At 38.8% G+C, this 14420-nt stretch overlaps 5 protein-coding genes across 8 annotated transcripts; 3 read left to right on the top strand and 2 right to left on the bottom strand.

Moving 5' to 3' along the window:
* Positions 1–72: 72 nt before the first annotated feature.
* LOC127250354 (uncharacterized) lies at positions 73–4696 on the top strand. Of its 2 annotated transcripts, none has more exons than XM_051273595.1 (2): positions 73–1265; positions 2982–4696. In XM_051273595.1, the coding sequence occupies exons 1-2, from the start codon at positions 830–832 to the stop codon at positions 3017–3019; spliced, it is 474 nt and encodes a 157-aa protein (XP_051129552.1). In that variant the 5' UTR covers positions 73–829; the 3' UTR covers positions 3020–4696. The 2 variants fall into 2 exon arrangements, with proteins under 2 accessions (XP_051129552.1, XP_051129553.1); XM_051273596.1 differs by having other exon boundaries at positions 1583–4680.
* A 677-nt stretch (positions 4697–5373) lies between these two features.
* LOC127250355 (glutaredoxin-C10-like) lies at positions 5374–6114 on the bottom strand. The gene has a single exon (XM_051273597.1). It carries the CDS (start codon positions 6001–6003, stop codon positions 5626–5628), a length of 378 nt encoding a protein of 125 aa, XP_051129554.1. The 5' UTR covers positions 6004–6114; the 3' UTR covers positions 5374–5625.
* A 2452-nt stretch (positions 6115–8566) lies between these two features.
* Positions 8567–12536, bottom strand: LOC127250348 (omega-amidase, chloroplastic-like). 3 transcript variants are annotated; one of them, XM_051273589.1, is made up of 12 exons: positions 12236–12536; positions 11977–12093; positions 11646–11870; positions 11485–11578; positions 11312–11386; positions 11146–11224; positions 11038–11053; positions 10882–10962; positions 10688–10770; positions 10469–10603; positions 9237–10222; positions 8567–9059 (listed from the first exon to the last, which is right to left on the bottom strand). In XM_051273589.1, exons 1-10 carry the CDS (start codon positions 12503–12505, stop codon positions 10516–10518), a joined length of 1128 nt encoding a protein of 375 aa, XP_051129546.1. In that variant the 5' UTR covers positions 12506–12536; the 3' UTR covers positions 8567–9059; positions 9237–10222; positions 10469–10515. The 3 variants fall into 3 exon arrangements, with proteins under 3 accessions (XP_051129546.1, XP_051129545.1, XP_051129544.1); XM_051273588.1 differs by having other exon boundaries at positions 8567–9072; positions 9237–10603; XM_051273587.1 differs by having other exon boundaries at positions 9237–10603.
* Positions 9219–10290, top strand: LOC127250349 (heat shock factor protein HSF30-like). Its single transcript, XM_051273590.1, has 2 exons — positions 9219–9539; positions 9613–10290. The coding sequence occupies exons 1-2, from the start codon at positions 9219–9221 to the stop codon at positions 10288–10290; spliced, it is 999 nt and encodes a 332-aa protein (XP_051129547.1).
* Positions 12537–13374: 838 nt separating the features above from the next.
* LOC127250353 (17.1 kDa class II heat shock protein-like) lies at positions 13375–14166 on the top strand. The gene has a single exon (XM_051273594.1). It carries the CDS (start codon positions 13472–13474, stop codon positions 13946–13948), a length of 477 nt encoding a protein of 158 aa, XP_051129551.1. The 5' UTR covers positions 13375–13471; the 3' UTR covers positions 13949–14166.
* Positions 14167–14420: the final 254 nt, after the last annotated feature.

The following is a 14420-nucleotide window of genomic DNA, read 5'->3' as shown; positions in this document are numbered from 1 at the left end:
TGTTACACGGTTATTTCATTCTGTATATAAATTCTTCTTCTTCTGTGATGAATATACAGAAAATATTATATGTTCTCTTCTCTGGTTTTTTACTCTCTATATACATTTATTTGTTCAATTCACTTCATGGTATCAGAGCCGTAGCTCGATCCTTTTTTCTTCTATGGCTACTGAAGAAGGCAAATTAAGGATGTCTACGCAAGGAACTACAAACACCACAGCCCACCTACATGCTCAATCCTTTGGAGCTCAATAATCCCTTTTACCAAAGACGTTGCAGCTTACGAGTGGTGATCAACCAAACTTATGTCTAGCCTCAATTCCTTTGAGTGGAACTAATTACTTTACTTGGTCTCATAGAGTGTGGAACTCTTTAGTGGCCAAAGGGAATGTTGGTCTTCTTACTGGGCAGATTAAAAAACCAGCAGCCGGTACAGTCGAGCATGATGCTTGGACTAAAGTGGATGCTTTAATCCGAGGCTGGACACTAAATTCCATTTCTCCTGAATTACAAGGTGCCTTCATCTTCGTCTCTACAGCAAAGGGACTTTGGGAGAACCTATAGGAGAAGTATGGTCAGGCCAATGGATCTTCTATATATCAATTGAAGCAGTTGCTTGCCAGCCTAAAGCAAAGTGATGATTCACTCACAACTTATGCAACAAAACTTCAAGAACTGTGGGAAAAGCTGCTCACAGTAGACCCTCCACCTGAATGCTCATGTGGTATGCACCACAAACTCATGGCTCGTATGGACATAGATCTATTAATTTAGTTTTTAACAGGTCTAGGAGACTCCTATGAATCAGCAAAAGGCCAAATACTATTAATGGATCCTCTCCCAAATATGAACAAGGCGTACTCCTTATTCTTACAAGTTGAAAAACAAAGAGAAATTCACATTACAAAGGAACAAAGTGCCTTTATGATTATAAACAGAAATACTGCATCTAAGAAGACAACATATAAGAAACAAGCACAAGTTGAAAAGAAGAACCAAATATGTGATCACTGCAAGAGAAAAGGACATTCAAAGGAATCTTGCTTTCAACTTCATGGTACTCCTGATTGGTACAAAGAGATAGTTGAAAAGAGAATGATGGTTGGATGCGATGTATATAAGCAGAAACAAGACACAACTGAGTTAAAGCAAACTCATCTTGACATAAGTGCCATGATCAAAGCTGAACTTCAGAAGCTTCTGCTGAGCCATTCCAATGCGGACTCCCCAGTTGAGCTCTCCAATGCTGCAATTGAGTTTTCAGGTACCACCTATCTTGTTGGATCTGCACAATTAGATAGTAATACTTGGCTAGTTGATAGTGGTGCATCTTGCCATATCTGCATGAATGACAAACTCTTAGATTCCCTTGTTCCTTTAAAAGCTGGTCCAAAAATCATTCTCCCAAATGGCTACTCTCTCACAGCCTCTCATGTAGGAACATCCATTATACACCCTTTCATTACTCTTACCAATGTCTACTATGTGCCCCATTTCAAGTTTAACTTGTTGTCTGTAAGTGCTTTCCTTCAATCATCTAATTGCAAGCTCTTATTTACTCCAACCTATTGTATGATTCAGGACCCATCCTCTAATCAAGTCCTAGCAGTGGGAAGGCAAAAACATAACCTATATATCCTGAGATGCTCCTCTGCTCCAGCTCACAACTTAGCTTCTGTAACTACTCTGACCAAGTCTTAATTGTGGCATTACAGACTTGGACATGCCTCTGAAACTACTCTTAAACACTTACCTTTTGTTACAACTTCAAATTGTAGTCCATGTGATATCTGTCATGAATCAAAACAAACCAGATTGCCTTTTAATAAAAGCTCTTCTTGTGCTTTGCATGCATTTGATCTTCTTCACATGGACACTTGGGGACCTTATAAAACAGCTACTCTTAATGGTTGTCACTATTTTCTCACAATTGTAGATGACTATTCAAGAGCCATATGGACTTACCTCTTACCAAATAAACAAAACATCCACACCATTCTTGACTCCTTCATTGCTCAAATTCATAATCAGTTTGGAACTACCATAAAAAAATTCGAACTGATAATGGATCTAAATTTCTTAACCACAGCTGCAAAACCCTGTTCCAAAAACATGGCATCCTACATCATCACTCCTGCCCCTATTCACCTCAGCAAAATGGTAGAGCCGAGATAAAACATAAACACCTCTTGCAAATTACCAGAGCTTTGTTGTTTCAAGCTCATCTACCTACCAACTTTTGGGGGGACGCCCTTCTACATGCCACATTTCTAATGAACAGATTGTCCTCCTCTGTACTTGGTTGGTCCACACCTTTTGAACTACTGCATCACACCAAACCAACCTATAATGACCTTAAGACCTTTGGTTGTCTTTGCTATGCTACAAATATTGACCCTGCCAAATCCAAACTTGATCCACGAGCCCATAAGTGCATATTCCTTGGTCTACCTGCTGGACAAAAGGGATATAAACTCTTAGACTTAGGACGCAACAAAAGATTTGTGGCAAGAGATGTTGTGTTCTATGAGCATATTTTCCCATTTAGCTCCCTTTCAAGGTATCCTATAGCTCCTTATGCTCCTGCTCCCTTTCCGTCGTCCATTCCTGATCCTCTTGAACTCTTACCTCAAATTCAGAATACATACCCTCCTTTACCTCAAACCATATCCTAGCTTCCTGTGTCTCAGTCACCTCCTACCTCTCCATCTCAATCACCTCCTAACTATCTTTCATCTAAGGAACCTGATTTGTCTCCTGGGTATTCATCTCCCTCTTGGCCAGCCATGTTACCCAATTCACCAAACACTGCACCCTCTTCTCCACTATATATTCCACCCAAAAGACAAATCAGACAGCCTGTTTGGATGAAGACTATGTTTCCTCTTTTCATTATTCACCCTCTTTTCCTAAGTCATTCATGCATATTTGGCATAGTGTTGCTGCTGTTACTTGCCAAGAACCTGCTTTTTATGTACAGGCCCAACAGGATTCCCGGTGGATGGCAGCTATGAATGAAGAGTTGGAAGCCCTTGCCAAAAATGACACATGGGAAATCACACACCTATACCCAAAGACGTCAAACCAATTGCATGTAAGTGGGTGTATCGTATAAAAAGACATTCAGATGGGAGCATTCAGCGTTACAAGGCATGCTTAGTTGCCAAAGGATACTTACAGGTATATAGAAGGGATTACAATGAATCATTTGCTCCCGTAGCAAAGGTGGTAACAGTAAGAATTCTCCTCACAATAGCTTCCATGAATATCTGAGATGTTCACCAACTTGATATAAACAATGCCTTGTTGCATGGACATCTCGATGAAGACATCTACATGACTCCTCCTCAAGGAAGTAATGTCCCAACAGGTCATGTCTACAAACTTAAGTAATCCCTGTATGGCCTCATGCAAGCACCACGACACGACAGTGGTATAAGGAACTTGCAGCCAAGTTGATTAAGTATGGCTTTGAGCAATCCTCACATGACTCTTGCTTATTCACTCTATCAGTTGGAACAGACTTCACAGCCCTACTGGTGTATGTCGATGATATCCTATTAACAGGGAATGATCCATCATGCATTGACAATCTGAAAGAATTTTTACACCAAGAATTCACCATCAAGACATTGAGCACAGTTGATCTATTCCTTGGAATTCAAATTGAAAGAACAGATACTGGCCTTGCTGTCTCTCAACATCAGTTTATTGATGATATTTTACAAGAAGCAGGATTACTTCATTCCAATGCATGTGCCACACCGGTATCCCCTGGCTTGAAGTTGGCGCATCAGAATGGGCATGCCTTAGCTAAGCCTGAGGCTTACAGACGTCTAGTGGGTAGGTTGCTTTATCTGACTACCACAAGACCAGATCTTTGTTATGCAATTCAACAACTTACTCAATTTATGGATGCACCTACATCTGAACATTGGAAGGCAGCCCAACGAATCCTCAAATACTTGCAAGGTACAAAGCATCTCCGTCTTTTCTTCCCTTGCAAAGGACAGTTCTCTCTTACAGCCCTCTGTGATGCTGATTGGGCAAGTTGCTTGGACACCAGAAAGTCACTAACTGGCTATTGTCTATTTCTTGGACCATGTCTTATCTCTTGGAAAACCAAAAAGCAACCAACCATTGCCAAATCCTCAGCCGAAGCTGAATATAGAGCAATGGCAACTACTATCTCTGAATTACTGTGGATAACATATCTGCTTCGGGACTTCCGCATTAACATGTCCACACCGACTCTATTATACTGCGATAACTTGTCTGTTATTCACATGGTTAAAAATCCGGTGCATCATGAGCGTACGAAGCATATTGACGTGGATTGTCACTTTATCCATCACTACTATGAAGCGGGGTTCTTTAAACCAATTCATATTCCATCTTCTCAGCAAGTAGCTGATGTGTTCACCAAAACTTTGTCATCTGTATCCTTCCATGATGCTTGTATCAAGCTGAATCTGGGTTTTATTAGCCATCGTCCGCTTGAGGGGGGTGTGTTGAGTAACAATACCCAATTACATGCCACCTCTCACAATTCCATCTCATATCCTCTACTGGAACCTGGCTAGCAGTTTGTTATAACTTATTCTTCTATAAGTTATTTATGCAGGGACCACATGATGTGGATTCCAATTTGTTACACGGTTATTTCATTATGTATATAAACTCTTCTTCTTCTGTGATGAATATACAGAAAATATTATCTGCTCTCTTCTCTGGCTTTTTACTCTCTATATACATTTATTTGTTCAATTCACTTCAGTAACGACGCCTCCTCCTCGATCTCCCATATTTATTTTATTTCATAATTATACATAGTATTTAACATTTATTAATTAATTAATGATGGAGGTGGATGTGGATGTGGATGTTAGTTTGGTCTCTCATTCAATGTCGTCAATCACATCCATCATTGTCATGTCATATCCATCATCTATCCATCCATCCATCCATCGTAGTTATGGTTGTTACTATCCATCAATTAAAGGAATCATGCTGAATTTGATCTACACTATTAATTAATTAATTAAATTATTTAATTGATTAAAATAATTAAATTAAAATGAAGGGTGTAAATCAATTTTAGCTTATCCTGACTTATTTATCACTTCAGTATTTGATCAAAACCTAAATCTATTTTATATGCTGAAATTAGTAATAATATGTGTTGTATGAATAATTTCATTTATGTAATGCTAATATTAATATTAGTATTATTTATTGTTATATATATCATATGTTGTTTATTGTTATATAGTGTTGTCAACAAATTAGTACCAGTCTTGTCTATTCAACTATATAATTCACAGGATTTGGTAACATAATTATTGTTACCACTTTTTATAAGATATAGAGTTCTCATCATATGTATGTAGTCTAAACAGGCACTGAACAAATTTCACAAACTTACGAGACTTGCATTTAAATGTAAAATAATTAAGACACTGGATAATTAATTAACTACAATTAAAACATCAAAATGAAAGACAAGATGTATACATGCACACACATATATATATACAGAGAGAGAGAGATAAAGTAGTATTTATTAATTAGGATGTCTGGATGGATGGGGATAGCGATAATTAATTTATTGATTAAGTAATTAATTAATTAAGGGGTGAGGTAGGTAGGGCGCCGACTCGGACGAGCTTGGGGACGAGATTATTACTCAGGTGCAACGCGACGAGGGTGTCGAGCCCGCCGACGAAGGCGCCGCCGATGTAGAGCGCGGGTGATGCCGCCGACGCGCCGGGAGGAGGGGCGATGTCCAGTTGGATGACTGCCGGGTGGTGGACGCCCAGGGTGGAGAGGAGGTGCTTCATCACGTGGCACATGCAGCTGCACGACGAAGACGAACTGCTGAAAATGACGACCGGATTTTCAGCCAGGAGGCGCTCCACCGACTCGGCGGCGGCGGCCATGGTCGCCATCTCCCAGCTGCGGCTGAGGCTGAGGCTGAGGCTGAGGCTGGGGCCTTGCATCATATCAATATCATATGGAATCCAATCTTAACCGATCCAAAACCAATTAATTTGGGTACGCGCGTAACGAGAGAGAGAGAGAGGGGGTAGCGACTAGTTTGTAAAGCTATTATAATATAGTAGATACTTATATTGGGAGGGGAGCGAGTAGAGCAGTATTAATAAATAAATTAATTAATCAATCAATTAATTAATAATTTTGTTCACTTGACGACACAGAGATCTAAAACCATTTTGTGTTTGCTCTAGATTGAATAGAGTGGGGGCGAGGTGGAGGTGGAGGTAACTAGGCCAACTAACTAATACGAGTGACGTGAGTAGGCCCATCAATTATCCCCAATAGGAATAGGAATAGGAATAGTAGGATCCGACTTATCCGCTGACAATGACAATCACTCCGCTGGGCCCCACTCCAATTATAGCGGCATACCCAGAGCCGTCTAATCTAATAGCTATGAATATTAACGAAATAATTAGAACAAGTACTCCATATTATATGAACTGAACTGTTGGTTATTTGTTCATAGATAGAGCATTAATCATATATTTTTAATTGGATTAATACCTTTCAAACATATCAATTAAAATAAAAATTCCGATATCGGCTCATTTCTTTGAATACTGTTGTCCTTGGGCTTCTTCTTTTGTTCGTTATACATTACATCTTAGCAACACCGTTAATAACATTCTTATTTTACTTTTCTATAATACAATACAATACAATATTCAGATGTGCGTATTTTAATTTAAAATAAATTATGAAAACTAAACCAAAACCAAAACATCTAAACATAGAAATAGAATACACTCTAAATTATGTAAACTGTATAATAGTTTATTAATGTTATGGTTATGATATGATATAGTTATTTAAGAAATATCAAAAAAAATTAAGAGAAAAAAATATATTTAAATAAACAATTCACAATTTTAAATTCAAATAAAATATTATGTGCACAACATGTGCAAGTAGCAAGTAGTGTGTCGGCTCATTTCACAATTAGTATCATTATACAACTCCGTCCTAACTTTTTTTCTAATTTTTTATTTTGGTATGTTGTTTAAAAAAATTAAAAATTTAATCTAGTAATGAAAATATACTTGTATAATAATAGAGACTAGTAATAGCGGCCCGGTGTTCCTACATCATAAAAAAAACTAGTCGTAGTTTGCAATATTAGATTCAATCGGGAATTTATTGCATTTTTTGGGTAACGGCTGTGAATTCCCGCGTTATAAAAAAAATAATAATAATAATAAAATTATATAGTTCCGAAAAAGACTATTTGATGGCAAACTTGTGACAGTGGATCTTAACAACAATTTATGTTTTTTTAACTGTTTTAATTAAAGCAGGGGATTTTACTCCATAATCAAAATAATTATCCCAAAAGATTCAATTTTTATTTTTCTAATGTTCTGATGAAGAGAAATAATTATGTTTACACAAAAAATGTAAAACTTCAAACAACTTTAAAAAAAAAAAAAAACAATTGAATGAAAAGTGTTAGTACTATTTTTCCAAGATAATTATATTATTTTTTGTATTGTTAGCTAAATTTATAATAATTTGTTTAATAATAAAAATTATTTATTTATAATTTTATTATTTCTATTTCAATGAATAATATAATATTTTTATCATTAGTTTTTATACTTATTTTATTATTCATTTTTTAATAAAATTTTGAATATTCCTATTTTACTTTTTTATATACTTATTTTCATTTTCATTAATATTATTTTTTAGCATTCATTTCCATACAAAATTGCATAAATATAGGGGACAAGAGAGTATTTATTTACCATAAAAGTGAAGCAAGAAAAGATAGAAAATTGCAGCGGGTCTCAAGTCTCCCTCAAATATAAATACTCTGCCCTTCTTAAATTCTGTCCTCCCTTTTTTTGTCATCTTCTCCTTATTTATTTTGCGTATGTTCGAATCTCTCTCTATGTGTATCGCATTTCTATATTATCTATTAATTTGTTATAAGTATATAAAAAATTAAAATGTGTATTCAAAATTGTCTGTTTTGGGATTTCATTTATTTTTACTATTTATTTTTTTTAAAAAAAAATTATATTAAATCAAATATTTCTTATAATACTATGCTAAAAAATTAATTTTTCATTCAAAATATTATATTAATTTTATACTTATATCATTTAAACAATCATGCAAATTTAAAATTTTATTATTTAAATTAAAATCTAAAATCAAATTCCCAACCAAACACACCCATTATATATATATATATATATTTTATAAAATAATAATAATAATATTATTATTATTATAATATTCTCCATGGCCCCTTGTGAGTGTGGGCCCTGCCCAGGTAGCCAAACATACCATGAATCTTGCTGTAAGACCTAGTAGAAAGCTCCCTAGCACAATATTTCAATAATAATAAACATATAAAATAATGGTGGTGAAATATGAATGGTTTCGAAAAATTGATATTATTTATTTATTTTTTAAAAGACCAAAGTAAATATAAATTTTATCCTATGAAACATTATATCAAAAGAAAGATTGTCTGGAGGAGTGAAGAAGGAATCCATCTGATCTGATGGGAGGTCACTTGACAAGAAATCTCATTGCAAAACTCTCAATAAGGTTATAAAATTGGCCAAGTACAACTTGGAATCCCATGAATTAATTAGTTAAAACGATCATAAGAATTCTATTTTGGATCAAGAAGTCAATTATAAGCTATGATCGAGCATACTCAATCACCTATTAGAGAATTCCAAGTAAGAAGTATGTGGTTGGACCGCCGTTAAAAGAGGATTTTTCTTGCCCCAAGAGAAGAGACGGAGGGGGGGATGATGACGACGACCGACCAAGATGAAGAAGAGGACGGCGGCGGCGCTGCAAATTGTTCTGGAAGAATCTTTCTTTGGATTTCTTACCTCCTTCAACTCTTAGAGAAGCTTCTGGACGTTTCTTCATGAGCTACAAGTTTCTGTGACACTGACTATCCCCGTCCCCACAAAAGACAAGTGTAGCTCCGATGCTCCAAGTATCCATCGTCTATCCCAGTGATATATCCCACCTTCGCGAACATTCTTCATCATCATCTCAATATATATATATATATATATAGTCATAGTCTCCCTTACCTCTTTATATATATGTATAAATAATAGGAGTGAGTGTATTATGTATGTATGCGCAGACGCGTCTAATTGAAGGGCGGGCGAATTAATCTAAAATGGAGGAGGGCCTGAACCTGAAAGTGAAGGTGGAGGAGGAATGGTCGTCTTCGTCTTCCTCTGCTTCTTCTTCTTCTTCCCCAATGCCAATGGAGCTGAGGCTGGGCCAGAACAATCTCAACCAGGCGGGGCCTGCTCCCCCATTCCTGATGAAGACATACGAGATGGTGGAGGATCCCTCGACGGATGCAGTCATCTCATGGAGCCTGTCCAAGAACAGCTTCATAGTCTGGGACTATCACAAGCTCTCCACCACTCTCCTCCCCAGATACTTCAAGCATGCCAACTTCTCCAGCTTCATTCGCCAGCTCAACACATACGTCAGTACCACTACCACACATTTCGATCAATCAAACAAACAAATTCAATGACTTGTGTTGTGTTGTCCCGCAGGGCTTCAGGAAGGTGGATCCAGACAGATGGGAATTTGCCAATGAAGGGTTTCTAAGAGGGCACAAGTATCTCCTCACCACAATCAGGCGCCGGACGAATGCCAATGCCAATGCAGCCAGAGCCGGCTGCTGCGTCGACCAGGGATGCAGCTACCTGGCCGGGGCAGGGACCGAGCAGGAGCTCGCCAGGCTGAAACGGGACCGCAGCCTGTTGACGGCAGAGATACTCAAACTGAAGCACCAGCAGCACAAGTCGATGCAGAGAATCATGGCAATGGAAGAACGAATCGACAGCACGGCCAAAAAGCAGCAGCAGATGATGAGTTTCCTCGCCCGGGCCTTCAAAAACCCTTCTTTCCTTCAGCACTACATCCACAAGTATGCAATGATGCGCGACATGTGCATCAAAGTAGGCCACAAGAGAAGACTGACCATGAGCCCCAGCCCCAGTGTCGACAACCTAGAGGAGGTTGTGACCATTGATGATGAAGCAAGTAGCGATGTGAAGTCGGGTGCGGCAGAGAATATATGGGAGGAGTTACTAAGTGATGATCGCGCCGAAGAATGGCTTGGCGGAGATGAACCAGCAGATGTGGAAATCGAAGAGTTGACTGCTCAAACACCCGATCAGTGGGACGAGGATTTACAGGACCTCGTCCATCAGATGGGATTTCTTTAGACCAGATAAGGTGTGTATATGTACAGGTGAATGCAGATGTAAAGAGTTTGTTTTTTTAATGGTTCGGAAGCTGAGTAACGAGTAACATAATAACATATGTAGCAAAAGATCAAGAATGTGTCATCTAATGAATTATGGTGCATCAGATTATAGAGTGGATCATAATGTATGTACGTACCTAAACAGACAGATCGGAATCTGAATCAAATTTTCAGCAGCCTCTCATCAGTTTTCAGGATTCAAGTTCAACCTCTTGACATCTACCAGCTGGTAAAGATCGCCCCGCCTTTGCTGTTCCAGCGGCAGGTTTGTTCTACACATGGTGAGAACCAAACAAATCTTCGTAAAACCGCAAAAAAAGATGGATATAAAACAAGGGATGCTTTTCTTGTTTCACCTCCTGAGATCAAGCTGAGAATAGTCTATTTCTGAGGTGATTATTGTCTCCTCATGTTCTGTGGTTGCAAGAACTTCTCCAAACTGCCAGACCAAACCATTTCAGTCATTCAAGAATGTCCAGTTGAATCTTTCCATCAATCACGCAGTTCCTGTATTGATTTTTAGTGTTCATCTGGTATCAAATTGACTTACAGGGCCAATGAGGGTAGAGTGACCCCAGGCAACATATCCGGCAGAAGCATCCCGTGCAGGCGAACAAGTTGCTACATATAACTGCCAAATTCTTTGTCAATACAAAATCCTGCATCCTTCTCTAACAGATGAATTAAACTAGGTTCTTGGTGTTACCTGATTATCCACAGCCCTGCCCCCCGGAAATTAGACAAGGAACCAGGTCAGCAGTTTGCTCAAAATCAAGACAACAAATGTCTGGAAAAGTATTCACTGGTTGCTTACCTTGCTCTTTGCAATAGCTCCCAATGCAAAGGTCCAGTTGTCATATTGAATGCTCCCGGATAGCAAATCAAATGAGCACCTAAACAATAGAGAACAAGTTAAAGGTAGCCAACGACCATGAAGAACTAATAATCTGTGTGAGTTTAAATGTCTAATCTGCTCGAACCTCTTGCTGCATAGAGCATTGCCAGCTCCTGAAATCTAATGTCGTAACAGATGCCAATTCCAATTCGGCCAACCTCTGCAGTCAACAGAAACCAAGAGTGATGAAGTTGGGAACATAGAAGTGAAGCTTTCACATTTGGTCGGTTCGATACATTTGAAAGTCTCTATAAGTACCTGTGTCTACAATGGTGGGACTTTCTCCGGCCGTAAGAGTCTTGGATTCCTTAAAGGTAATCTTTCCAGGAATGTCGATGTCGAAAAGATGAATCTGTTTTGATCGAAAACACCTAAATCAAGAGTAAAGCAACACATAACAACCAAAGTATTTGAATCACCTTCCGGTGTTTAGCTTTTAGCTTTCCATCAGGTCCAAATACACAACAAGTATTATACAGCTTATCCCCACTCCGTTCGGGTATCGAGCCTCCGACAATCGTGATTTTCAGGCGGCTAGCAACTTCAGACAACATGGCAGTTGATGGGGATGCATCAAAGCCAGCATCAATATCCTCGGCGTACAATGGAAAACTATCATTTGAATATGGACTGTTCCATATCTCCTGAAACAACGGCAAACAAACAAAATGATCATACCGAGCAAGTAGCAGACATTAAAAATTAGAGATACGTCAAACAGTTGTCCCACAAAACAAAAATGAAACATACAGGCAACAGAACTAGCTTTGCCCCTTTGTCGACAGCTTCTTCCACTGCAGCTTGAGCGTGCACTATGTTCTTCTCCTTGTCTGCAGTCACTTTCAATTGGCACAGCGCAACCATAAACTACAAAAAACATGGAAAATAAACCTAATTGAATATCCATCCCCACCCAAAAATAAGAATAATAATAATAATAAAAAAAAAAAAAGGACAAATCTTTCGCCGCAATTTCCAACGGCGGTCCTTCTATGAACAGAAGAGTTACCTTGGTGATCGGGGGGGAGGGCGAGTGCTGGGCTGGGGGCACGCGCGCTTTATCTGCGGAACCCATGGACGACAGAGAAGCACAAGGGGTGAACTTAAGAAGAAGAGTTGGAGTGGAAATGGAATTGGGGAGAAATCGAAATCTTGTACGTGAAAGGGGAAGGGACGAGATGATTGGGCGGAGCACGATAGCAGCGTGCGAATGGCGACGAGTCCGAGTCCGGGCCCGGGCAAGCAGAGACGACGACCAGAACACCGACCTTGGGCTCATCTCTCATCGCTCATCAGGTTCTACAAGACAATACAATACAAAGTAACTTTGGTAATAAATCTTTCCATATCATATCAGGCAGGCTCAATTCAATTCCACCAAATTATTACAAGGTCCAAAATGGCTTCGTTTTGAGCATCCGTTGGTTATTCAGCTTCGGCCCATTCCATAATGTACTAACCTTCTTGGCTGCCCACATTTTGGGCTTAACAGTTAATTAGTTAATCATGTGTGTGTGTGCGCGCGCGCCCAAGCTTTGAGGATAAAGAAAATGGCATTTTTTATGTTGTATTATTTCTTTTTTCTAATGTGTGTGCATGATCTGGACAATATTGTTCGAAAGTTTAACAAACAGCAAACACAGAACAACTTCAAACTGGTAGCTAATTTTTTTTTTATAATCTTAATTTTACATAATTTCATTACTTACTATCTGAAAACACAGCTCACATACATACATACATACATACATACATACATACATACAGGGCTTAACTAACTTTGCATTTCAATATATATATATATATATATCCTTGGTATACAGATTTCATCAAATTGACTAATAGTAGTAGTATTTGTTTTCACAATTATAATCCACTAATTAATTAATTAATTGCGTGTGTTTTCTCCAAACTATAATACTACTACTAAACAAGGGATTTATAATAATAATTATTAAAAATAGTATTGAGTTAAAAAGAGGAAATTGCTATATAGAACGTACTAGATAGATACATGTATACATTACATGGTGCTCCTGGAACGTCCTAGAAGAAGACGAAGAAGGTTGATGCTGGAAAGTACCAGAACATCATGGAAACTACTCTCCGCGAACTTCCCCAATCTTCTACCCCGCCTTATAATTTGCACCAGCGCCCACTCCATCTCACCGACAACAACCCCCAAACACACTCGTCTCCCATACCACTTCTCTATTCCCATCTCTGAACCACTCATTCACTCAGGATGGACATTAGGTTCTTCGGTCTCGACGATCCGCTCCTCCGCACCTTCTACAACGTCATCGATTCAGACGATCATCACAACGACAAATCCACTACCACCCCAACCAGAACCTTCGTCCGCGACGCCAAGGCCATGGCCGCCACTCCCGCCGACATTGTCGAGACTCCGACCTCCTACGTCTTCGTCGTCGACATGCCTGGCCTGAAATCCAATGGCATTAAGGTGCAGATCGAGGATGGCAATGTGCTTCTCATCAGCGGCGAGCGCCAGCGCGAGAACGAGGAGAAGGAAGGCACCAAGTACCTCAGAATGGAGCGCCGGATCGGCAAGTTCATGCGGAAGTTCGCTTTGCCGGAGAATGTCGACACCGATAAGATATCCGCGGTTTGTCAGGATGGCGTGCTTACCGTGACTGTCGATAAGAAGCCTCCGCCGGAGCCGAAGAAGCCGAAGACAATTGAGGTTAAAATCGCCTGAGCAGCCACAAACATCATCCGCTACTACAGTACAATCAATGATTCCAATTTCCAAAAGCTTATGTATGTTGCAATCTTTCTGATTTCTATCGTCATCTAATAAACACCAGTGCTGCTACTGCCTTTTGTTTTGAAAATAGTGAGTGGATGAATGAATTATGTTGCTGTGATCTTCCGGTTTTGATTGTATTGTTTAATAACGACATGTTGTTGCTGAAATCCATTGCCGTTTCTTGATTATATATAATACTACTTAAATAAATTGCAGGAAGGAAAACATTGCGTTTGCCATTTCTCTAACTTGGCCACAAAACGCATAACTGAGAGTCTGAGATCAAAAAACAAAAAAGAAAAAGAGTCTGAGATCAAGGTTTATTGTAACAGCTTCGGTGGGTAATAGTAGTAACAATAATAATAAAAAAATATATATATACACTAATATATATAATATTAATTTATTTCCGATAAAAAAA

The sequence above is a fragment of the Andrographis paniculata genome, unplaced genomic scaffold (genome assembly GCF_009805555.1).
Source record: "Andrographis paniculata isolate CXL003 unplaced genomic scaffold, ASM980555v1 Contig37END, whole genome shotgun sequence".
In the NCBI taxonomy this organism is placed as follows: Eukaryota; Viridiplantae; Streptophyta; class Magnoliopsida; order Lamiales; family Acanthaceae; genus Andrographis; species Andrographis paniculata.
This window is presented reverse-complemented; position numbering and strand designations above follow the sequence as displayed.